General features: G+C 36.0%; 1 protein-coding gene across 4 annotated transcripts in view; it reads left to right on the top strand.

Moving 5' to 3' along the window:
• The window catches only part of LOC105331900 (sentrin-specific protease 5), a 36,326-nt gene extending 29,502 nt beyond the window's left edge, over window positions 1-6,824 (top strand). For 2 of the 4 annotated variants that reach the window (XM_066083735.1, XM_066083729.1), the window contains exon 2: window positions 5,723-6,824. In XM_066083735.1, coding sequence (XP_065939807.1) covers window positions 5,727-6,743 — 1,017 coding nt within the window. In that variant the 5' untranslated portion in view covers window positions 5,723-5,726 and the 3' untranslated portion in view covers window positions 6,744-6,824. Of the gene's footprint in view, window positions 1-336; window positions 2,560-5,722 lie in introns of those variants that run through there. The other 2 variants (XM_066083738.1, XM_034464493.2) reach the window with 2 other exon arrangements.
• The last annotated feature ends 19,229 nt before the right edge of the window (window positions 6,825-26,053 follow it).

Genomic DNA, 26,053 nt, shown 5'->3' with positions numbered 1-26,053 from the left:
TATGCCTATAAATGGTTTGTTGATGTAGAAATTTAAAGATAGATATATCATACTGTAAATTCCTTACTAAATGCGAGGAATTAATATCCCCGTGTAATCGCGAGAAGCATCCTTCGCGGATTTTAAAATCTTGCCATTATTTTCTGAGAGTTGAAAACTATAAGAAATAATTAGAAAAGTTCAACGTTCGCGATTTAATATTGTCGCAATTCGAAACAAACCAGCAGGATCCCGGAATTAAGAACTCGCATAATATAAGGAATTCACAGTATTTGAAATATTACAAACTTAATTACAAGGTTAAGGGTTATTAAATGTAGCAGTTTTTTTTTTTAGTATGCTGAAGCCATTCTCTGCAACGTAGATATAAAGATAATGAGGCAGTATCATGTGGCCAGATACAGAAGGTACATTAAGCAAAGACTGATGGATGGTACAAAAGAAGAGGATGACATATGCCAGATTCCCTTTTGTAGGAAGCCCAAGTCTGGGATTTGGACACAATGTCAAGACTGTTCCATCTGCACATACAGTGTTCGAACAACAACAGAAGGAAAGTGTCAAAGGAAGATCATATCTGCCTGTTGTGTGTTTGGCGGGAAGAATGCAAACTTGTATGTTAATGTTGTACATCCTTAAGTTGCTACTCTTATGGACAGATCCGGACAGTGGTTGCTGTTTTTGGGCAATTTGTAAGATACCATATTTGACTGTTGTGTTTAGTGTGAAGAATGCATACTTGAATATTAATATATTAATGATGCTAAGTATACTTTGTACTTAAGATGGTAGGGGACACCTCCATATTTTATGTACTATTTATCAAAATAAACAAAAAATTGAAGAATAATTTTATAAATAGTTTCTTTCCCAAATTTGTCTTTTAACAGTGTAGCGCAGTGGGTTAAAGGTTTCTCTATGAGTCTGCAAGTCATTAGTTCAAATCACGCTGTGGATTTTAAAATGTTTACTTTCTCAAAAAAGTATTTTTTTGTTAAATATTCTGAGATTTCCAGTGAAAGTATTTTAATTTTAATGAACTTTCATCCCGATTAATTGTGATAGATGTCCCATAAAACCTTAAATTGTCTGAAAAAGAAAAATGTTATTGTTGTTTTTGTGCATATTGTTGGATACAGATTATTTATTATTGTATAATTTGAAGTCTGTTTTGGTTTTTTTTTTAATTTTCTTCATTCTTAGCAAGGTTGAAATGTGCAAGCATCCGAAGAAAAAGCATAAGCTCTGTAGCAACCTCTAATGATACAACGTCCACAAACGATATAATGTTTCTTTTTTTAACGTTGAAAACTGAGACCAAAAGTCGTGAAATGTATACCCGGATTTCATTTTTCAACATTGATTTGGGTTATTGGGGGGGGGGGGGCGGGCTTTTCTAACGTTAAAACTGCGACCAAACGTCATTTTTCAACAGAATATTTTTCAAACTTCTAATGACATCGACACGTTGAAAACTGACCCTGTTGAAAATTGACTCCGACTTCAGAGTTTTGAACTGTCTTTGCTCAGAAGTGTAACAGTTTAATTGTACATGTGTGTACTTAAAAGTTTCGGTTTCAAAACTTTAACTCTTTCATACTATCCGCTATATTTACCGTCTTGGGTAATTTGACATTTCAAAGGTTGATTTTTCTGACTTCAATCATTTAATATTTCATTTGACTGAAAACGTGGTATGTAGCAACCTCTATTATTATACTTTCATGTTAAATACTGAAATCTGATTAGTTTAGACGCAGTTGATAATTTGTTCTATTACCCTCAGCGTTAGCAACACACTTGGCAACGGGTAACAAAAACGAATTGTTACATGCGCGTAAATTATGCGCGTACAGTTCGCCGTAGAATTCACGTCATTTCTATACAAAAGCAGTAAAAATTTCTCTAAAATTAAGGCATTCAGTATAATAAAATAAATAGTGCCTATTTGGGAGGATAACAGTTGAAATTGACACCCCTCGAAAACCATTGTCAACCTCCGCTTCGCGTCGGTTGACAATGGTTCTCTCGGGGTGTCAATTTCAACTGTTACCCTCCAAAACAGGCACTATTTATATAATGATACACCGTCCACTAACGACATAATGTTGCATTAGTGGACAGAATGTTGACCACTAATGATATAATTTTATCAAACCCGGGTCAATTTTCAACCATGGTGAACATTTTTTGTTACACCGACATAATCACCATTGATGAAGTAGTTGTAATTCAACCAACATTAATTCATATTCTTTGTTGTTCTAATGTATACTTAACAAACCAACATATTCAACTTAACAACAAATTAGTGATTCAATTGTGCTACAGACCATAATAGCAAATAGTCTTGTGTTGTCTATGGTTTAATTTTAAAATTCCTCAGAAATATTTTTTTTACAAGCTAACCACTTTGAGTTTAATATACCCGGTAATCATTTTTGGTACAAGTTAACTATATCTGGTCAATCACTCACTTCCTGTCAGCCTTACTGACCAGTCCGGTCTCACTTTGTCAATCGTCTTCAATCTTGTTAGATGCGTGCCTCAAACCACTAAGTAAGTCTTTTTTATTGAAGTAATTGCTCAAATTTTTTTAGTATTAAATTGTATTTTTGAAGTATAGTTACAGATGGAAATTTATTTTACAAATAAAACATTCTTAAAAGTATGGCACACCATACTGGTCGTAAAAGTCATTTACAGTTTAAAGTTATAAAGTAAGATTCTTCATTTTCCTTTTTAGTAATTTGTTATTTCTATTTGTTGTAGTTTTTTACCAATATTATTCATGACGGCAACGTTTCCACACAAAATAAAATATGAAACCCGTGTGACTTTTGTTTGCGTTGTGCAAGGTTAGCTATCTGCCTGCACCAGGCAGAATAAGTCTTATGAATTGGACCTTTTTATGTTAATAAAATCCCGCTAAAAGTTTATCAATAATTTTTTAATATCGTAAAATTGCTTTTCTTCAAACTTTCTTCAACTAAAAATATTTAGCACAACTCCTTTTTGATTAATGATAATCAATTTTGATCTTCAAGTAAACAGACGAAGTCATAAATTGTATTTATTTTGTCTGTATACGACTATTTCAGTTCAAGTAAAAAGACAAAATATCAGGGGCAATGTCAGAATGGTGTATTTTACAATAAAGGACTATATACATGTATATGATCAAATAACTGCCCCCCCCCACCCCCCCCCCCCCCCAATTTTAACCAATTCTTATGCAGTATCGTATGAAAATCAAATTTTTATCCAACGTTATACAGAGGTTGTCTAACATATTAGACTCAACATTAGTCACCATTGTCCATGACCTATCCATCTATGACGTCACTTAAGTATTTTTTTTCCAAATGTAAATATCGTAATTTTTCCTTGATACTTTGCTTTTGTAAGTATATAGCTCAGGTATACTCAAGTACGATTTAAAATTTCTAATATATATATATATATATATATATATATATATATATATATATATATATATATATATATATATATATATATATATATATATATATATATAATTTTATATTAAATTATATCATATCATATCATTAAAGGTAGCAAATCCATCCACTAATGCAATTGAAAATGTGTGCAAATGTGTATCATTAGTGGTCAAGGTAGTCCTTATTTCTCATTTTTTTCCATATCATTAGAGGTTACGGTTTTTGACCGCTAATGATATAAATCTAAAATTATATTTTAAAATCATTAGCGGACGGTTAGGTTGTTCGTTAATGATAAAATTATATCATTAGTGGTCAACATCCTGACCACTAATGCAACATTATACCATTAGTGGACGTTGTTTCATTAGAGGTTGCTACAAAACTCTATTATTCAAGAGTCCCAGCAAAAGGTCATTAAGGTTTTCCAATCCTCAGTCTTGAGGTATTTTTTTATCCTAAAATTTTTTTCAAACATTCCCTCTTTATAGAACTTTGTTTAAGGTATCCGATCCATATTAGGACCAAATTTTTCCAACCTTGAATATCCATCATGTATTTAATACTTTGATATTTATTTAAAGCATTTAAAAAAGATTTACCGAGAAAAATTTTTAAAAATATTATTAACTGAGCAGTAATTAATTAATGAAGATTGCATTAAGGTCTATGGAGACAAGCATATTTTTTAAGATATAAAAAGTAATTACTAGAAATGTCAAAAAATGCTTCGGTGGAAAGATGTATTTTATCATTTGGAATACTAAAACTATTGAAAATAAATTTTATACCGTGTACATTTTTTTAGAATTAGTTTTTATAAAATAAAGGCAAAGGGGGATAACTCTTCAAAAAAGGAAAAGGTCATTAATTAGGACACATTCCACACTTACATATTGAAACTTAAATAGGAAAATTATGTCCAAGTATACTGAGTATTAAGCCCATACATACCTGCTATGCACCCAGATTCATTGAATCTGAGGCTCTTATGGATCGGATACCTTAATAGGTAGCAGGACCTTATATTATAGCCCAAGCAAAGGTCTTAATATTCTTAATAGAAAGCGAACATTTTTAAACATTTCCCCTTTATAGAACTTTGTTTATAAGTTAGTAGGACCTTATATTATAGCCCAAGAAAAGGCCAGCCTTAATATTCTAAATAGCAGAAGAAAAGTAATATAAACATTCCCTTTTACAGAACTTTATTTATTAGGTAGTAGGACCTTATATTATAGCCCAAGAAAAGGTCTGCCCAAATAACCTTAGTAGAAAACGAAAAGTTTTATTCATCCCCCCCCCCCCCCTTTATAGAACTTTGTTTTTTGGGAGGAATTCCATCCTCCAGCCGATCGTATGTACATTCCAGTTCCCCATTTACACGAGCCCCTTACTAGAGAAACACCATGTAAATCACGCCCGGATTCCCGCTGCGTCTCACCATCCATCAGAATACGACATTTTTGACATCTTCATATTATATCAGTATATTTGATGATGATACATGTGATGATTTTTTTGAAATATTATAATAAACCAACACCAGCTATGATGTTTCTTAAAGTTGTGTAATGTATATTAACATTTTTATAGTCAGCAACCTAGGATGTTTATAATTGTGGTTTTTTTTTAAGGATTATTGTCATCTTTTTACCTTATGCCAAAATAAAACACAATGAAAACGAATTATATTGGACCGCATCTTTTTGAAATATTGCAAGTTTTAGAGACGAGTGAGTTTTAGACGCGTTGTCTTTGATATTATTAAAACTCTTTCACCGAGAGCTACCGACTTGTAGGTAGTCAGATCAAAGCTACACAAACGGTTTATTGCCAATCAAAGCAACCACATGATAGTGTTAAACACGCCCCTCTCAGGTCATGTTCCTATGATGGAACCATTGAGCCATACAAACTAAAACTGATTGGTTGTTTCATCACAACACAGATAGAGACACAGGAAAACTTAAATGTTGAGAAAAAGAATGCACAACTCTTATCATTAAACAAGAAAGTTCGTTCTATATATTACATACTAGCCCCAGTACATCCGAAGTTTGTGAGTCTTCATGACTTTGGCATTATGTACAACTGTTACAGAACAATTTTGCTGTTATGAATTTACATGTTCATCTTAAACTTTATTTCATATAAAAACATTGTTCACATATGTTTACGATTCCGTCGTATTTATCACATACGTTATATAACAGTTTACAATTTGTTTTAATATGTTTATCTTTTTATCATTATAGGAGTATGATGCAGATAAGTACCAAGTGGAAGCAAGTGATTGTGGCCTTTGTAATTGTGAGTATCATCATTGGCTTACTCAGTTCGTATCGGCTCCAAACGGATGTTTCTGTTATGAGAGAACCAAAACAAGGAGAAAGCAGAAAAACTTCATCATTGGAGAACATCACTTGCCGTTTAGATCCCATCGTAGTCAGACCTGAAAACATTACCCTAAAGATGCCACCGGAGCTTGAAGAAGTGGTTCCACTATGGCCAAATACAAGAGCAGATAAATGTATTGGAAATATCAAAGCAAAACCAATGAGAAAACTTTCATCAAACAAATACCACAATCTTTACAAATGTGTTGAAAGAAACAAAGTAATGCGAGCTATGAGAGACAACTCTTTGAAAACGCTGGATCGCTCAATAACCCATGCATATTTTAAAGACCTGAAAAAGAAACAGGGGGTTACCATCATCGAAATTGGAGGTTACCTGGGTGTGTTGCTACCAAAGCTGGTGGAAACAACTGGAACGAAACAGTATGTCGCTCTAGAGCCGGTTCCTCGCTTCTATCAACAGTTATCCAAAAGGATCGAAGACCTCTCACTCCAATCAAGAGTTACTACCTACAATTTCGGTCTAGCTAAATCTAAGAAGGAACTCCAAATAAGTTTACGCAAAGACGCAACTTCTCTGCTAAAAGACGACAAAAGAGAAGGGGTTCAAACGGAAACTATCAAGATATTCAATGTGGTAGACTTCTTCGTACAGATTGGTTTAGGGTGTAATTCATTGAACCTACTGACTATTAATTGTGAAGGATGCGAATTTGACGTCATAGAAATATTGGCGTCAACATCGCTGATTGACAACATTGACTTCGTACAGTTTCAGCCCCATTTAATTGTGTTCGATGACGATCAAAAATATATCTGTATGTACTGTCATATAAGGGAACTCCTTGCCAGGACACACGAAATAGCTTACGAGTATCCGCACATCTGGGAAACATGGAAGAGAAAAGGACTTTTATAAATATGTGCGGTTATTGTACATTTTTTTTATTTTAAATTTATATATGTAATTAGCATATACAATTAAATCGCATAAAGTATATTTGCATTGCATTTTATTTACAAATGTGAAGTAAATCATATAGATTAAGATAATCCTTTTTTCGGTTTAAAAATTGGGGGGGGGGGGATAAATTTCTGAAAGGGTGTACAACCTGATATACTGTGGAATCATTTAAATTCGTGGGAGCCAATTTTCGTGGATTGTGGGTTTTGGGCTTATTCGTGGGAATGTAATTTCGTGGACGCACCGGTTTTCGGTTTCAGTTTCAAAGATAACTCTCTCTAAATTTGTTTTCGTTGAGGATGTAAATTTGGAGGGTTACTCACAAAAACCACGAAAAATAAGCCACCACGAATTCTAATGATTCCACAGTAGGCCGTCTTAGTAACAAGAAAATTGAGAGTTTAGTGTATTGCATCGTGTTTTGTCTACAGCCGGAAAGAGACCACAGTAATTTAATGCAAATATTTGTGTGGTATTTGGCCCCGATTCACAGGAAATAGATATTGTAGGATGTGAAATGAGACTGAACTACCCTGGAAAGGCCCAACCTCCTAGGGCCCCTGGAAAGTTGTTATAGGAATTTTTGCTGCGTACTAGCTTTGCTGGAATATCGAAATTTAAAACATAAGTGGTTATTTTATTACTTATGGGCGTCGATAATATGTTATGAGCAAATAAAAATAAGTATATTTAGTTCTAATAACAAATGTTCAAATTATGTACTTTTTTAATATGTATATTTTTATTCAATAAATTACATAACAAGTAAGGCATTTCATCATTCATTTATTCCTTATTTCCTCTTTTCAGAGATTTTAAGCACATACACAACAAAAATATATTAGTAATATAACATCATACAATATATTAAAGTTAATCTATATACAAGTATTAATATATATCTACACACAGTATGTAAATAAATAAGTAAATAAGTAATTAGATATTAAATAGATAAATATCTGAGATTTGTTCGAATTGCTGACCTTGTTAGCGGACGACTCCTGATATACATATACATTATGTAATCACTCAATTATTAATCATCGAAATGAAAACATGGCTTTATTGTGTTGATCGTGTACTCGATTTAAAAATACAGACCACTTACTGTTTTCCTGTATACACATTACTAGTACATGTAAGTAAGTAAGTAAAGTAAGTAATTGTTTTTTTAAGTGTCACAAGCCAATATTACAAGTAAAATTTCATATAGTTACAATACATAAAATATTGGCACCCTGCCTTTAAAGGAGCATGGTCACGATTTTGATTAAATTCTATTTTTATGTTTTTGTTATTTACAATGCTTCAGAAATGCATTTCTAATAATCAAAAAAAATTGAGAGTCATTCGTAGAGGTATAAGCAAGATATAGAGATCACAATGTACACAATTTACAGAGAGTAAACAAGGCTCGTGCCCTGTTTTTGTTTGCATAGGTTCAATATACCAGTAAAAAATCTTTTTCCAGCCTATTTGTCTATCTTTTTATTTGTTTTAAGAACAGATACACAGTTCCTAATGTTTAACACATTCGTTTTAGGTTTAAAGCTGAAATTTTTACTTCAACGTTCAAAATGTAAACAAATGCTTTGTTTACATAGCGAAGAATTTCAAACTATAGCTCAACAAATGACACTCAAATTTCGGTTGCCTATTAAAAATGCCTTTCTGAAGCATTGTAAATATTAAATTCGGAAAAATAAGTTTGACCAAAATCGTGACCATGTCTTTTAAAGACATATGAGACACTAAGAATAGGACAGGTTATGCCCCTTTGCATTAAAAGTACAACACACAGCAACATTATAAAATATCAGCATGTACTTTCCTTCTTTTATACACTAAGACAAGTGTTTTGGCTAAAATGTCTTCTACATTTGAGTTATCTATTAAAATTAAAGTATATCTTATCATTTTCATTCAAATCTCAAAACTTACCTCAATTATTGCGGTGTAAGGTTGAATTCATTCCAGTCTTTGAACATTAATCCCTGAAAGTCCATAAACATCCAAAATGAAATACTGACCGCGATCGATATTAGTGCATAAGGGAGATAAATACACAAAGGGAAATAATTTGACCTACTTGTTAAGCTATATCATCTTTATACTAATCGCTTAGCATCGAGCATTGATATATTTTCCCCTAAAAGTAGTTTTTGGAATGAAAATTATACGCTGAAGAAAAGATATTTCATTTAAGAACAGTCTTTAAAACCAGTAAAAATAATTGAATAGAGATTTTGTATTGGAAACAAATCAGGTAATTAGCGTTTTCCAAGTATGTGACTGCAATTTTTAAATACCGATCTCGATCCATTTTACTTAAGCCCCTTTCACAATTGGCGCACGACCACTTTACACCACTTTGCGATCGAAATTTTGAGCTTCGCACGAGTTCTCGCATACGTTGCACGAGCTCTCGCATTCGTTGCATACGTTTTACTGGTCGCATCAAGTCTCCTCTGAATAGTGGACATGCACACTATTCAGACGCGACCGACCGCGATCCAAATTATCGCAGTGCAACGCACGAACATTAGTACGAACGTTTTACAACGTTTTGTGTACTCGCAAGAGTGATACACGATTTATAAAGGTCGTAAGATAAATCGCTGGTGTTTATGCGTCTGTTTTGCGACCGTGAGACTGTTGCTCAACGTGTTTCATGTAATCTTGCAACGTTTTACTATCATTACACGACTCATCAGCCTCAATATGCCGTGCTTTGCTACTAGTACATGTATATATACCCTGTATAAGTATCTCTGTTTCAGAGCAAAATTTACAATATACATTTGTTGCATGATGGTGAGGGAAATACATGTATGAAGATTTATTCCCTCAAGAAAAATCATATTTCCCGAGGGCTTCGCCCGAGAGAAATTTGTTTTTTCTGGGGAATCAACCTTCATATTTCCTGAACATTACTGCAATAAACGTTTTATTATACCAAGCAACATATGATTACACAAAATACGTTGATTTCTAATAATGTTTGACTTTTCAACAGTCGCAACATTAAAGTCGTGATTGTTTGATTGTAACTGTCTCACTTTTCTTTCATAAATCATAGATAGTTAAGTTTGTTTTGAGATATAAAGAGAATCATAATGATTAATAACATGTATTTTGATTTAATCATATTTGTCTACATCGTATGCTCATATCGGCTTTTTCATTCCTATGACATCGCCCTGCGACTTGACTTCCTAGACCAATTAGATATAATAGAATAATCATATTGAGGTATAATAATAAATGCTGCTACATATCTGTATCTTCTTGGGTAGCATCTTTTCTCACTTTCAACTATGTCTACTGAATAAGGGCGGTGTATATATCCCCTTTAACTCGCACGATCATTCGTACCATGGAACGCATAATCGCACGTCCAATTACATTGGCGCACGTTCAATCGTCCAATAACCTAGTCTCTCGCGCGTTCCTGTCGTATGATCTTTCAACAGTTGCTTTCATTGTACAACAATCGCATACAGACGAAAGATATATCGCAAGATTCAACGCGTTTACATCGCACAACGCTCGCTTCGTATGAATACTTTTCTCAAATGCGATTATTTCGGCAACAGTTTACGATTCATATCTAATTTTTTCGGTCGCACGAATATTTTGTCGCTTCTGATCGTGCGCCAATTGTGAAAGGGGCTTTACCGATATCCAAGGAATCAAAAAAACCATGTTTAGCGATCTAAATAATACAGATTAATTAACGCTTTGTTCTAATCATGTTTTTATTTAACAATGGGCTAAATACATTTTTTAGAGTGATGAAATAATAAACCTATTATTACCTATTAACAATGATATTTTTAAGGAGCCTTTTTTTCAAAATTACGTATATATGTATATCGATGATTTTTAGAAAAATACGCCAATTGTGATCCTGAAGAGCCAGTTCTTTAGGTAATTTTATTTCCAATTGATTAAGGGCCTTAAGGGGTAAGCAATATCAATATTTCAAAAAATTCTGTACTTAAATGTTACAAAAGCTTAAACTCTCTTTATAAAATTTTCAGTTTTTTTAATAAATAAGCCATTGTAACATAGAATTATTTGTTTCGAAAAATTAATATGTTCATTTTACGTAGTATATGAGTCAAAAAATGATTTCTAAAAGTTACATTTTAAGGCTAAGGCTAATATTCTTTATGTATCAAGAAAGACTTTTTCCGCAGTCAGTTCCATTTGTAACAGTGGTCCTAGCTTTTATTATACCGATGAACCAGCCAGCTGAGTAAAATATCATAAGAACGTATCCTCCTATACATGTTTGCGAAAAATGAAAAAAACCATCTGTAGGTATTTAATTTATGTAGCGGGGTTTGGATTGTTACCTTAACAAGACATCTAAATCGCCATCTACTGACGAAGTGACTTAAAAAGTGTTTTGTTATTTCGTCTTTAAACCATAAAAACAATCTGATTGAGAACGAATTATAGAATAACAGACAAACTCTAACTCTAGGCATTTACGATGATTATAAATCGATTGCACTTATATATGATTAAATAAATTATCACCGGCATTGAAAAGATATTTTCATCAATATATAAAATAGTAATAATTTCATCAATATATACAATAAACATGTGATACAAGTGACGTGAACACGTAACCCCCCCCCTCTCCCGATAACACACATCTAACACTAAATCCCACCGCATAAACAAGAGGTCCATGGGCCACTTCGCTCACCTGAGAAACAATAGGTATGATAAAATCAGCTTAATGGAGTCATAATACAAACAATCTGGACAATGTACAATAATACATGTAGATCCTGTATAAATAAAATCCATTTTTTCCCCTGGATAATCTTATGTTTATAATCATTAGTCCCTTTTCTAACAGGATGATTTTATAGTCATATCACATGTTGAGTATTGCAGTTCTCAAAAAGATCCTTAACAATTGTTTTTATATGGGATATAAAGCTACATCAAATTCTAAACCTACTTGTGAGGCCGAAGAATTGTCCTGGAGCCAAAGTCTTAACAATAATAAAGAATAATTTGGCTTATTAGTTTCTGAGAAGAAGATTTTTAAAGATTTACTCTATATATTCCTATGTAAAACTTTCACATCCCCCCCCCAACCAATGTGGCCTCACCTTACATCCAGGGATCATGATTTTCACAACTTTGAATCTACACTACCTGAAGATACTTCCTCAATATGTTTCAGCTTTCCTAGCTGATTAGTTTCTGAGAAGAAGATGTTTAAAGACTTACCCTGTATATTCCTATGTAAAACTTCGATCCCCCATTGTGGCCCCACCCTACCCTCAGGGGTCATGATTTTCACAACTTTGAATCTACACTACCCGAAGATGCTTTCACAAAAGTTTCAGCTTTCCTGGCTGATTAATTTCTGAGAACAAGATTTTTAAAGATTTACTCTCTATATTCCTATGTAAAACTTCGACCCCCCCCCCCACAATTGTGGTCCCACCCTTCCCTCGGGGATCATGATTTTTACAACATTGAATCTACACTACCTGAGGATGCTTTCACACAAGTTTCAGCTTTCCTGGCTTATTAGTTTCTGAGAAGAAGATTTTTAAAGATTTACTCTATATATTCCTATGTAAAACTTCGACCACCCCCCCCCACATTTGCGGCCCCACCCTACCCCCAGGGATCATGATTTTCACAACTTTGAATCTACACTACCTGAAGATGCTTCCACACAAGTTTCAGCTTTCCTGGCTTATTAGTTTCTGAGAAGAAGATTTTTAAAGATTTACTCTATATATTCCTATGTAAAACTTCGACCATCCCCCCCCCCCACAATTGCGGCCCCACCCTACCCCCAGGGATCATGATTTTCACAACTTTGAATCTACACTACCTGAATATGCTTCCACACAAGTTTCAGCTTTCCTAGCCGATTAGATTCTGAGAAAAATTTTTTTAATGATTTACTCAATATATTCCAATGTAAAACTTCGACCCCCCGACCCCCAATTGTGGCCCAACCCTACCCTCAGGGGTCATGATTTTTACAACTTTGAATCTACGCTACCTTATGATGCTTCAAACAAGTTTCAGCTTTCCTGGCTGATTAGTTTCTGAGAAGAAGATTTTTAAAGATTTACTCTATATATTCCTATGTAAAACTTCGAGCCCCCATTGTGGCCCCACCCTACCCCCAAGGGTCATGAATTTCACAACTTTGAATCTACACTACCTGAGGATACCTTTACACAAGTTTCAGCTTTCCTGGCTGATTAGTTTCTGAGATGTAGATTTTTAAAGATTTACTCTATATATTCCTATGTAAAACTTCGACCCCCCCCCCCCCAGCCTACCCCCGGGGATCATGATTTTTACAACTTTGAATATACACTACCTGAAGATGCTTCCACACAAGTTTCAGCTTTCCTGGCTGATTGGTTGATGAGGAGAAGATTTTAAAGATTTACTCTATATATTCCTATGTAAAACTTCGATCCCCCATTGTGGCCCCACCCTACCCCCTGGGATCATGAATTTCACAACTTTAAATCTACACTACTTGAGGATGCTTTTACACAAGTTTCAGCTTTCCTAGCTGATTAGTTTCTGAAAAGAAGATTTTTAAAGATTTACTCTATATATTCCTATGTAAAACTTCGAGCCCCCATTGTGGTCCCACCCTACCCCCAGGGATCTTGATTTTCACAGCTTTGAATCTACACTACCTGAGGATGCTTTCACACAAGTGTCAGCTTTCCTGGCTTATTAGTTTCTGAGAAGAAGATTTTTAAAGATTTACCCTATATATTCCTTTGTAAAAATTAAAGCCCCCATTGTGGCCCAACCCTACATCCAGGGGTCATGATTTTCACAACTTTAAATGTACACTTCTTGAGAATACTTCCACATATGTTTCAGCTTTCCTGACTGATTACTTTTTGAAAAAAAGATTTTTAAAGATTTACCCTATATATTCTTATGTAACACTTCGAGCCCCCATTGTGGCCCAACCCAACCCCGGGGGTCAAGAATTTCACAACTTTGAATCTACACTACCTGAAGATACTTCCACACAAGTTTCAGCTTTCCTGGCTGATTAGTTTATGAGAAGAAGATTTTTAAAGATTTACACTATATGCATTCCTATGTAAAATTTTGAACCTCCATTGTGGCCCCACCCTACCCTCGGGGGTCATGATTTTCACAACTTTGTATGTACACAACCTGAGGATGCTTTCACACAAGTTTCAGCTTTCCTGGCTGATTAGTTTTTGAGAAGAAGATTTTAAAATATGTACTCTATATATTCCTATGTAAAACTTCGAGTTCCCATTGTGGCCCACGCGACCCTCAGGGGTCATGATTTTCATAACTTTGAATCTACACTACCCGGGAATGCATTCACACAAGTTTCAGCTTTCCTGGCTGATTAGTTTCTGAGAAGAAGATTTAATATTTACCCAATATATTCCTATGTAAAACTTCGAGCCCCCATTGTAGCCCCACCCTACCCTCAGGGGTCATGATTTTACAACCTTGAATCTCAATACCCGAGAATGCATTCACACATGTTTCAGCTTTCCTGGCTGACTAGTTTCTAAGAAAAAGATTTTTAAATATATACCCTATATATTCTTATGTAAAACTTCGAGCCCCCATTGTGGTCCCACTCTACACCCAGGGATCTTGATTTTCAAAACTTTGAATCTACACTACCTTAGAATGCTTCCATACAAGTTTCAGCTTTCCTGGCTGATCAATTTCTGAGATGTAGATTTTTAAAGATTTACTCTATATATTCCTATGTAAAACTTCGAACCCCCATTGTGGCCCAACCCTACATCCAGGGGTCATGATTTCCACAACTTTAAATGTACACTTCTTGAGAATACTTCCACATATGTTTCAGCTTTCCTGACTGATTAGTTTCTGAGAAGAAGATTTTTAAAGATTCACCCTATATATTCTTATGTAAAACTTCGAGCCCCCATTGTGGCCAAACCCTACCCCGGGGGTCAAGAATTTGACAACTTTGAATCTACACTACCTGAAGATTCTTCCACATAAGTTTCAGCTTTCCTGGCTGATTAGTTTCTAAGAAGATTTGTAAAGATTTACACTGTATGTATTCCTATTTAAAATTTTGAACCCCCATTGTTGCCCCACCCTACCCCGAGGAATCATGATTTTCACAATTTTGTATGTACACAACCTGAGGATGCTTTCACACAAGTTTCAGCTTTCCTGGCTGATTAGTTTTTGAGAAGAAGATTTTAAAATATGTACTCTATTTATTCCTATGTAAAACTTCGAGCCCCCATTGTGGCCCACGCTACCCTCAGGGGTCATGATTTTCACAACTTTGAATCTACACTACTCGAGAATGCATTCACACAAGTTTCAGCTTTCCTGGCTGATTAGTTTCTAAGAAGAAGATTTAATATTTACCCAATATATTCCTATGTAAAACTTCGAGCCCCCATTGTGGCCCCACCCTACCCTCAGGGGTCATGATTTTCACAACTTTGAATCTCAATACCCGAGAATGCATTCACACAAGTTTCAGCTTTCCTGGCTGATTAGTTTCTAGGAAAAAGATTTTTAAATATTTACTCTATATATCCCAGTATAAAACTTCGAGCCCCTCTCAGTGTCGTATAATTTGTATTGAAAAACCTCTAACATGTGTTAGCCTACGTTAATACCGTCCATTTTTGTGACTAGAACATGTTGCCTAAGATTAATTATGCATAATTTTGAATGCTTATCTTCCCCCGCAATGTCCAAGTATCTCATCCTTATAGTGTTTCGCACAATGCTGGAAAATTTTTTTTATTTACAATTGATTTTCAGCACGCTAGAATGTATGAATGTGTTTTTGTTTATGGACTTGTACTAGATACTTTGATTGATAATGAGTGAATTGAAGATTTTATCCCTAAATTGTAGAGGGCTCCATGATGTTAACAAACGAAAAGATGTGTACAAATATTTGCGAGAACAAAAAGCATCCCTGTACTGTTTACAAGATACTCACTGTACTGAAAATGATAAAAGTGTTGTTTATGCACAATGGGGCCTGGATTTTTTAATGAGCCCTTGTAATTCAAACTCAAGGGGAACACTGACCCTTAAGAACATGAAAAACGATAAAACCCCTGGAACTGATGGTTTCACGACGGAATTTTTTACAACTTTCACAACTTTGAGTTTACACTACCAGAGAAAGGTTCCACACAAGTTTCAGCTTTCCTTGCTTATTAGTTTCTGAGAAGAAGATTTTTGAAAATTTACTCTATATGTTCCTATGTAAAACTTCGAGCCCCCATTGTGGCCCACCCTAACAACAGTTGTCATGAGTTTCACAACTTTGAATCTACACTACCTGAGGATGCTTCAACACACGTTTCAGCTATCCTGGCTTATTAGTTTCTGAGATGTAGATTTTTAAAGATTTACTCTATATATTCCTATGTAAAATTTCGAGCCCTCATTGTGGCCCCACTGTACATCCAGGGCTAATGTTTTTTACAAGTTTAAATGTTCACTTCTTGAGAATACTTCCATAAAAGTTTCAGCTTTCCTGACTGAGTAGCTTTTGAGAAGAAGATTTTTAAAGCTTTACTCTTTATATTCTTATGTAAAATATCGAATCCTGGCTGATTAGTTTCTGAAATGTAGATTTTTAAAGATTTACTCTATATATTCCTATGTAAAACTTCGAGCCCCCATTGTGGCCCCGCCCTACCCCAAGGGATCATGATTTACACAACTTTGAATGTACACTCCCTGAGGATGCTCTCACACAAGTTTCAGCTTTCCTGGTTGATTAGCTTCTGAGAAGAAGATTTTAAAATATGTACTCTACATATTCCTATGTAAAACTTCGAGCCCCCATTGTGGCCATCCCTACATCCAGGGGTCAAGATTTTCACAACTTAAAATGTACACTTCTTGAGGATGCTTCCACACAAGTTTCAGTTTTCCTGGCTGATTAGTTTCTGAGAAGAAGATTTTAAAAGATTTACTCTATATATTCCTATGTTAAACTTCGATCCCCCCCCCACAATTGTGGCCCACCCTACCCCCAGGGATCATGATTTTCACAACATTGAATATACACTACCTGAAGATGCTTCCACACAAGTTTTATATTTCCTCTCTGATTAGTTTCTGAGAATAAGATTTTTAAAGATTTACTCTATATATTCCTATGTAAAAATTCGAGCCCCCATTGTGGCCCCACCCTACCCCTGGGGGTCATGAATTTCACAACTTTGAATCTACACTACCTTTATCTTGCTGATTAGTTTCTGAGGAGTAGATTTTTAAAAATTTACTCTATGTAATCTTATGTAAAACTTCGAGCCCCCATTGTGGCCCCACCCTACATCCAGGGGTCTTGATTTTCACAACTTCAAATGTACACTTATTGAGAATACTTCCACTTAAGTTTCACCTTTCCTGACTGATTAGTTTCTTAAAAGAAATTTTTTTAAAGATTTACTCTATATATTCTTATATAAAACTTCCAGCCCCAATTGTGGCCCCACCCTTCATCCAGGGGCATAATTTTCACAACTTTGAATTTACACTACCAGAGAAAGATTCCACACAAGTTTCAGCTTTCCTGGCTTGTTGGTTTCTGAGAAGAAGAATTTTAAAAATTTACTTTATATATTCCTATGTAAAACTTCGAGACCCCATTGTGGTCCCACCCTACCCCCAGTGGTCATGAATTTCACAACTTTGAATCTACACTACTTGAGGATATTTTCATACAAGTTTCAACTTTCCTGGCTGATTTGTTTTTGAGAAGAAGATTATTAAAGATTTACTCTATACATTCCTATGTAAAACTTCGACCCCCCATTGTGGCCCCACCCTACCCCCGGGGATCATGAATTTCACAATTTTGAATTAACACTACCTGAGAATAATTCCACACAAGTTTCAGCTTCTCTGGCTGATTAGTTTCTGAGAAGAAGATTTTTAAAAATTTACTCTATGTATTCCTATGTAGAACTTCGAGACCCCATTGCAGCCCCACCCTACCCCCAGGGATCATGGATTTCACAACTTTGAATCTACACTACCTGAGAATGCTTCCACACAAGTTTCAGCTTTTCTGGCTGATTAGTTTCTGAGAAGAAGATTTTTAAAGATTTACTCTATATTCCTATGTAAAACTTCGACCCCCCATTGTGGCCCCACCCTACCCCCGGGGATCATGAATTTCACAATTTTGAATTAACACTACCTGAGAATAATTCCACACAAGTTTCAGCTTTTCTGGCTGATTATTTTCTGAGAAGAAGATTTTTATAAATTTGCTCTATATATTCCTATGTAAAACTTCGACCCCCCCCCCCCAGAATTTTCGCCCACCCTACTCTCAGGGATCATGATTTTCACAACTGTCAATCAACATTACCTAAGGATGCTTTCACACAAGTTTCAGCTTTCCTCATTGATTAGTTTCTGAGAAGAAGATTTTTAAAGATTTATTCGATACATTTCTATGTAAAGTTTTAGCACCCCATTGTGCCCCCACCCTATCCCCCCGGGTCATGAATTTCACAACTTTGAATCAACACAACCTAGGGATGTTTCCACACAAGTTTGAGATCTTCTAGCTGATTAGTTTCTGAGAAGAATATTATTAAAGATTTACTCTATATATTCCTATGTAAAACTTCGAGCCCCCATTGTGGCCCCACCCTACCCCTGGGGGTCATGAATTTCACAACTTTGAATCTACACTACCTTTATCTTGCTGGTTAGTTTCTGAGGAGTAGATTTTTAAAAATTTACTCTATGTAATCTTATGTAAAACTTCGAGCCCCCATTGTGGCCCCACCCTACAGCCAGGGGTCTTGATTTTCACAACTTCAAATGTACACTTATTGAGAATACTTCCACTTAAGTTTCACCTTTCCTGACTGATTAGTTTCTTAAAAGAAGTTTATTTAAAGATTTACTCTATATATTCTTAAATAAAACTTCCAGCCCCAAATGTGACCCAACCCTTCATCCAGGGGCATAATTTTCACAACTTTGAATTTACACTACCAGAAAATTTACTTTATATATTCCTATGTAAGACTTCGAGACCCCATTGTGGTCCCACCCTACCCCCAGTGGTCATGAATTTCACAACTTTGAATCTACACTTCTTGAGGATACTTTCATACAAGTTTCAGCTTTACTGGCTGATTTGTTTTTGAGAAGAAGATTATTAAAGATTTACTCTATACATTCCTATGTAAAACTTCGACCCCCCATTGTGGCCCCACCCTACCCCCGGGGATCATGAATTTCACAATTTTGAATTAACACTACCTGAGAATAATTCCACACAAGTTTCAGCTTTTCTGGCTGATTAGTTTCTGAGAAGAAGATTTTTAAAAATTTACTCTATGTATTCCTATGTAGAACTTCGAGACCCCATTGCAGCCCCACCCTACCCCCAGGGATCATGAATTTCACAATTTTGAATCTACACTACCTGAGAATGCTTCCACACAAGTTTCAGCTTTTCTTGCTGATTAGTTTCTGAGAAGAAGATTTTTAAAGATTTACTCTATACATTCCTATGTAAAACTTCGACCCCCCATTGTGGCCCCACCCTACCCCCGGGGATCATGAATTTCACAATTTTGAATTAACACTACCTGAGAATAATTCCACACAAGTTTCAGCTTTTCTGGATGATTATTTTCTGAGAAGAAGATTTTTAAAAATTTACTCTATGTATTCCTATGTAGAACTTCGAGACCCCATTGTGGCCCCACCCTACCCCCAGGGACCATTAATTTCACAACTTGAATCTACACTACCTGAGAATGCTTCCACACAAGTTTCAGCTTTTCTGGCTGATTAGTTTCTGAGAAGAAGATTTTTAAAGATTTACTCTATATATTCCTATGTAAAACTTCGACCCCCCCCCCAGAATTTTCGCCCACCCTACTCTCAGGGATCATGATTTTCACAACTGTCAATCAACATTACCTAAGGATGCTTTCACACAAGTTTCAGCTTTCCTCATTGATTAGTTTCTGAGAATAAGATTTTTAAAGATTTATTCGATACATTTCTATGTAAAGTTTTAGCACCCCATTGTGCCCCCACCCTATCCCCCCGGGTCATGAATTTCACAACTTTGAATCAACACAACCTAGGGATGTTTCCACACAAGTTTGAGATCTTCTAGCTGATTAGTTTCTGAGAAGAATATTATTAAAGATTTACTCTATATATTCCTATGTAAAACTTCGAGCCCCCATTGTGGCCCCACCCTACCCCTGGGGGTCATGAATTTCACAACTTTGAATCTACACTACCTTTATCTTGCTGATTAGTTTCTGAGGAGTAGATTTTTAAAAATTTACTCTATGTAATCTTATGTAAAACTTCGAGCCCCCATTGTGGCCCCACCCTACAGCCAGGGGTCTTGATTTTCACAACTTCAAATGTACACTTATTGAGAATACTTCCACTTAAGTTTCACCTTTCCTGACTGATTAGTTTCTTAAAAGAAGTTTTTTTAAAGATTTACTCTATATATTCTTATATTAAACTTCCAGCCCCAATTGTGGCCCCACCCTTCATCCAGGGGCATAATTTTCACAACTTTGAATTTACACTACCAGAGAAAGATTCCACACAAGTTTCAGCTTTCCTGGCTTGTTGGTTTCTGAGAAGAAGAATTTTAAAAATTTACTTTATATATTCCTATGTAAGACTTCGAGACCCCATTGTGGTCCCACCCTACCCCCAGTGGTCATGAATTTCACAACTTTGAATCTACACTACTTGAGGATACTTTCCTACAAGTTTCAGCTTTCCTGGCTGATTTGTTTTTGAGAAGAAGATTATTAAAGATTTACTCTATGTATTCCTATGTAAAACTTCTACTCCCCATTGTGGCCCCACCCTACCCCCAGGGATCATGAATTTCACAACTTTGAATATACACTACCTGAGAATGCTTCCACACAAGTTTCAGCTTTTCTTGCTGATTAGTTTCTGAGAAGAAGATTTTTAAAGATTTACTCTATATATTTCTATGTAAAACTTCGACCCCCCATTGTGGCCCCACCCTACCCCCGGGGATCATGAATTTCACAATTTTGAATTAACACTACCTGAGAATAATTCCACACAAGTTTCAGCTTTTCTGGCTGATTAGTTTCTGAGAAGAAGATTTTTAAAAATTTACTCTATGTATTCCCATGTAGAACTTCGAGACCCCATTGTGGCCCCACCCTACCCCCAGGGATCATGAATTTCACAACTTGAATCTACACTACCTGAGAATGCTTCCACACAAGTTTCAGCTTTTCTGGCTGATTAGTTTCTGAGAAGAAGATTTTTAAAGATTTACTCTATATATTCCTATGTAAAACTTCGACCCCCCCCCCCCGCCCAGAATTTTCGCCCACCCTACTCTCAGGGATCATGATTTTCACAACTGTCAATCAACATTACCTAAGGATGCTTTCACACAAGTTTCAGCTTTCCTCATTGATTAGTTTCTGAGAAGATTTTTAAAGATTTATTCGATACATTTCTATGTAAAGTTTTAGCACCCCATTGTGGCCCCACCCTATCCCCCCGGGTCATGAATTTCACAACTTTCAATCAACACAACCTAGGGATGTTTCCACACAAGTTTGAGATCTTCTAGCTGATTAGTTTCTGAGAAGAATATTATTAAAGATTTACTCTATATATTCCTATGTAAAACTTCGAGCCCCCATTGTGGCCCCACCCTACCCCTGGGGGTCATGAATTTCACAACTTTGAATCTACACTACCTTTATCTTGCTGATTAGTTTCTGAGGAGTAGATTTTTAAAAATTTACTCTATATATTCTTATATAAAACTTCCAGCCCCAATTGTGGCCCCACCCTTCATCCAGGGGCATAATTTTCACAACTTTGAATTTACACTACCAGAGAAAGATTCCACACAAGTTTCAGCTTTCCTGGCTTGTTGGTTTCTGAGAAGAGGAATTTTAAAAATTTACTTTATATATTCCTATGTAAGACTTCGAGACCCCATTGTGGTCCCACCCTACCCCCAGTGGTCATGAATTTCACAATTTTGAATCTACACTACTTGAGGATACTTTCATACAAGTTTCAGCTTTCCTGGCTGATTAGTTTTTGAGAAGAAGATTATTAAAGATTTACTCTATACATTCCTATGTAAAACTTCGACCCCCCATTGTGGCCCCACCCTACCCCCGGGGATCATGAATTTCACAATTTTGAATTAACACTACCTGAGAATAATTCCACACAAGTTTCAGCTTTTCTGGCTGATTAGTTTCTGAGAAGAAGATTTTTAAAAATTTACTCTATGTATTCCTATGTAGAACTTCGAGACCCCATTGTGGTCCCACCCTACCCCCAGTGGTCAATAGTTTCACAATTTGAATCTACACTACTTGAGGATACTTTCATACAAGTTTCAGCTTTCCTGGCTGATTTGTTTTTGAGAAGAAGATTATTAAAGATTTACTCTATACATTCCTATGTAAAACTTCGACCCCCCATTGTGGCCCCACCCTACCCCCGGGGATCATGAATTTCACAATTTTGAATTAACACTACCTGAGAATAATTCCACACAAGTTTCAGCTTTTCTGGCTGATTAGTTTCTGAGAAGAAGATTTTTAAAAATTTACTCTATGTATTCCTATGTAGAACTTCGAGACCCCATTGCAGCCCCACCCTACCCCCAGGGATCATGAATTTCACAACTTTGAATCTACGCTACCTGAGAATGCTTCCACACAAGTTTCAGCTTTTCTGGCTGATTAGTTTCTGAGAAGAAGATTTTTAAAGATTTACTCTATATATTCCTATGTAAAACTTCGACCCCCCCCCCCCTCAGAATTTTCGCCCACCCTACTCTCAGGGATCATGATTTTCACAACTGTCAATCAACATTACCTAAGGATGCTTTCACACAAGTTTCAGCTTTCCTCATTGATTAGTTTCTGAGAAGAAGATTTTTAAAGATTTATTCGATATATTTCTATGTAAAGTTTTAGCACCCCATTGTGGCCCCACCCTATCCCCCCGGGTCATGAATTTCACAACTTTGAGTCAACACAACCTAGGGATGTTTCCACACAAGTTTGAGATCTTCTAGCTGATTAGTTTCTGAGAAAAAGATTTTTAAAGATTTACTCTATATATTCCTATGTAAAACTTCGAGCCCCCATTGTGGCCCCACCCTACCCCTGGGGGTCATGAATTTCACAACTTTGAATCTACACTACCTTTTTCTTGCTGACTAGTTTCTGAGGAGTAGATTTTTAAAAATTTACTCTATGTAATCTTATGTAAAACTTCGAGCCCCCATTGTGGCCCCACCCTACATCCAGGGGTCTTGATTTTCACAACTTCAAATGTACACTTATTGAGAATACTTCCACTTAAGTTTCACCTTTCCTGACTGATTAGTTTCTTTAAAGAAGTTTTTTTAAAGATTTACTCTATATATTCTTATATAAAACTTCCAGCCCCAATTGTGGCCCCACCCTTCATCCAGGGGTCATAATTTTCACAACTTTGAATTTACACTACCAGAGAAAGATTCCACACAAGTTTCAGCTTTCCTGGCTTGTTGGTTTCTGAGAAGAAGAATTTTAAAAATTTACTTTATATATTCCTATGTAAAACTTCGAGACCCCATTGTGGTCCCACCCTACCCCCAGTGGTCATGAATTTCACAACTTTGAATCTACACTACTTGAGGATACTTTCATACAAGTTTCAGCTTTCCTGGCTGATTAGTTTTTGAGAAGAAGATTATTAAAGATTTACTCTATACATTCCTATGTAAAACTTCGACCCCCCATTGTGGCCCCACCCTACCCCCGGGGATCATGAATTTCACAATTTTGAATTAACACTACCTGAGAATAATTCCACACAAGTTTCAGCTTTTCTGGCTGATTAGTTTCTAAGAAGAAGATTTTTAAAAATTTACTCTATGTATTCCTATGTAGAACTTCGAGACCCCATTGCGGCCCCACCCTACCCCCAGGGATCATGAATTTCACAACTTGAATCTACACTACCTGAGAATGCTTCCACACAAGTTTCAGCTTTTCTGGCTGATTAGTTTCTGAGAAGAAGATTTTTAAAGATTTACTCTATATATTCCTATGTAAAACTTCGACCCCCCCCCCCCCAGAATTTTCGCCCACCCTACTCTCAGGGATCATGATTTTCACAACTGTCAATCAACATTACCTAAGGATGCTTTCACACAAGTTTCAGCTTTCCTCATTGATTAGTTTCTGAGAAGAAGATTTTTAAAGATTTATTCGATATATTTCTATGTAAAGTTTTAGCACCCCATTGTGGCCCCACCCTATCCCCCCGGGTCATGAATTTCACAACTTTGAATCAACACAACCTAGGGATGTTTCCACACAAGTTTGAGATCTTCTAGCTGATTAGTTTCTGAGAAAAAGATTTTTAAAGATTTATTCTAGATATTCCTATGTAAAACTTCGACCTCCCCCCCCCCCGAATTTGTGCCCACCCTACCCCCAGGGATCATGATTTTCCCAACTTTGAATCCACATTACCTAAGGATGCTTCCACACAAGTTTAAGCTTTCCTGACTGATTAGTTTCTTAAAAGAAGTTTTTTTAATATTTATCCCATATATTCCTATGTAAAACTTCGAGCCCCCATTGCGGCCAACCCTACATCCAGGGGTCATGATTTTCACAACTTAAAATGTACCCTTCTTGAGGATGCTTCGACACAAGTTTCTTTTTTACTGGCTGATCAGTTTCTGAGAAGAAGATTTTTAAAGATTTTCTCTATATATTCCTATGTGAAACTTCGAGCCCCCATTGTGGCCCCACCCTACCCTCAGGGGTCATGATTTTCACAACTTTGAATCTACACTACCCGAGAATGCAGTCACACAAGTTTCAGCTTTCTTGACTGATTGGTTTCTATTAAGAAGATTTTTAAAAATTTGCCCTATATATTCCCATGTAAAACTTCGAGCCCACACTGTGGCCCCACCCTACCCTCAGGGGTCATGAATGCATTCACATAAGTTTCAGCTTTCCTGGCTGATTAGTTTCTAAGAAGAAGATTTAATATTTACACAATATATTCCTATGTAAAACTTCGAGCCACCATTGTGGCCCCACCCTACCCTCAGGGATTATGATTTTCACAACTCTGAATCTCAATACCCAAGAATGCATTCACACAAGTTTCAGCTTTCCTGGCTGATTAGTTTCTAAGAAGAAGATTTTTTAATATTTACCCTATATATTCCTATGTAAAACTTCGAGCACCCATTTTGGCCCCACCCTACCCTCAGGGGTCATGATTTTCACAATTTTGAATCTACACTACCCGAGAATGCAGTCACACAAGTTTCAGCTTTCCTGGCTGATTAGTTTCTAAGAAGAAGATTTTTAAATATTTACCCTATATATTCCTATGTAAAACTTGAACCCCCCATTGTTGTCCCACCTTTCCCCCGGGGGTCAGGAATATCACAACTTTGAATCTACACTACCAGAGGATGCTTCCACACAAGTTTCAGCTTTCCTGGCTAATTTTTTCTGAGAAGAAGATTTTCACAGATTTACTCTATATATTCCTATGTTAAACTTCGAGCCCCCCCCCCCACAATTGTGGCCCACCCTACCCCCAGGGATCATGATTTTCACAACTTTGAATATACACTACCTGAAGATGCTTCCACACAAGTTTTATATTTCCTCTCTGATTAGTTTCTGAGAATAAGATTTTTAAAGATTTACTCTATATATTCCTATGTAAAACTTCGAGCCCCCATTGTGGCCCCACCCTACCCCTGGGGGTCATGAATTTCACAACTTTGAATCTACACTACCTTTTTCTTGCTGATTAGTTTCTGAGGAGTAGATTTTTTAAAAATTTACTCTATGTAATCTTATGTAAAACTTCGAGCCCCCTTGTGGCCCCACCCTACATCCAGGGGTCATGATTTTCACAACTTCAAATGTACACTTATTGAGAATACTTCCACTTAAATTTCACCTTTCCTGACTGATTAGTTTCTTAAAAGAAGTTTTTTAAAGATTTACTCAATATATTCTTATATAAAACTTCCAGCCCCAAATGTGACTCCACCCTTCATCCAGGGGTCATAATTTTCACAACTTTGAATTTACACTACCAGAGAAAGATTCCACACAAGTTTCAGCTTTCCTGGCTTGTTGGTTTCTGAGAAGAAG

The sequence above is a fragment of the Magallana gigas genome, chromosome 1 (genome assembly GCF_963853765.1).
Source record: "Magallana gigas chromosome 1, xbMagGiga1.1, whole genome shotgun sequence".
Lineage (NCBI taxonomy): Eukaryota > Metazoa > Mollusca > Bivalvia > Ostreida > Ostreidae > Magallana > Magallana gigas.
The sequence above is the reverse complement of the archived record's forward strand: the minus strand, read 5'-3'. Positions and strand labels throughout refer to the sequence as shown.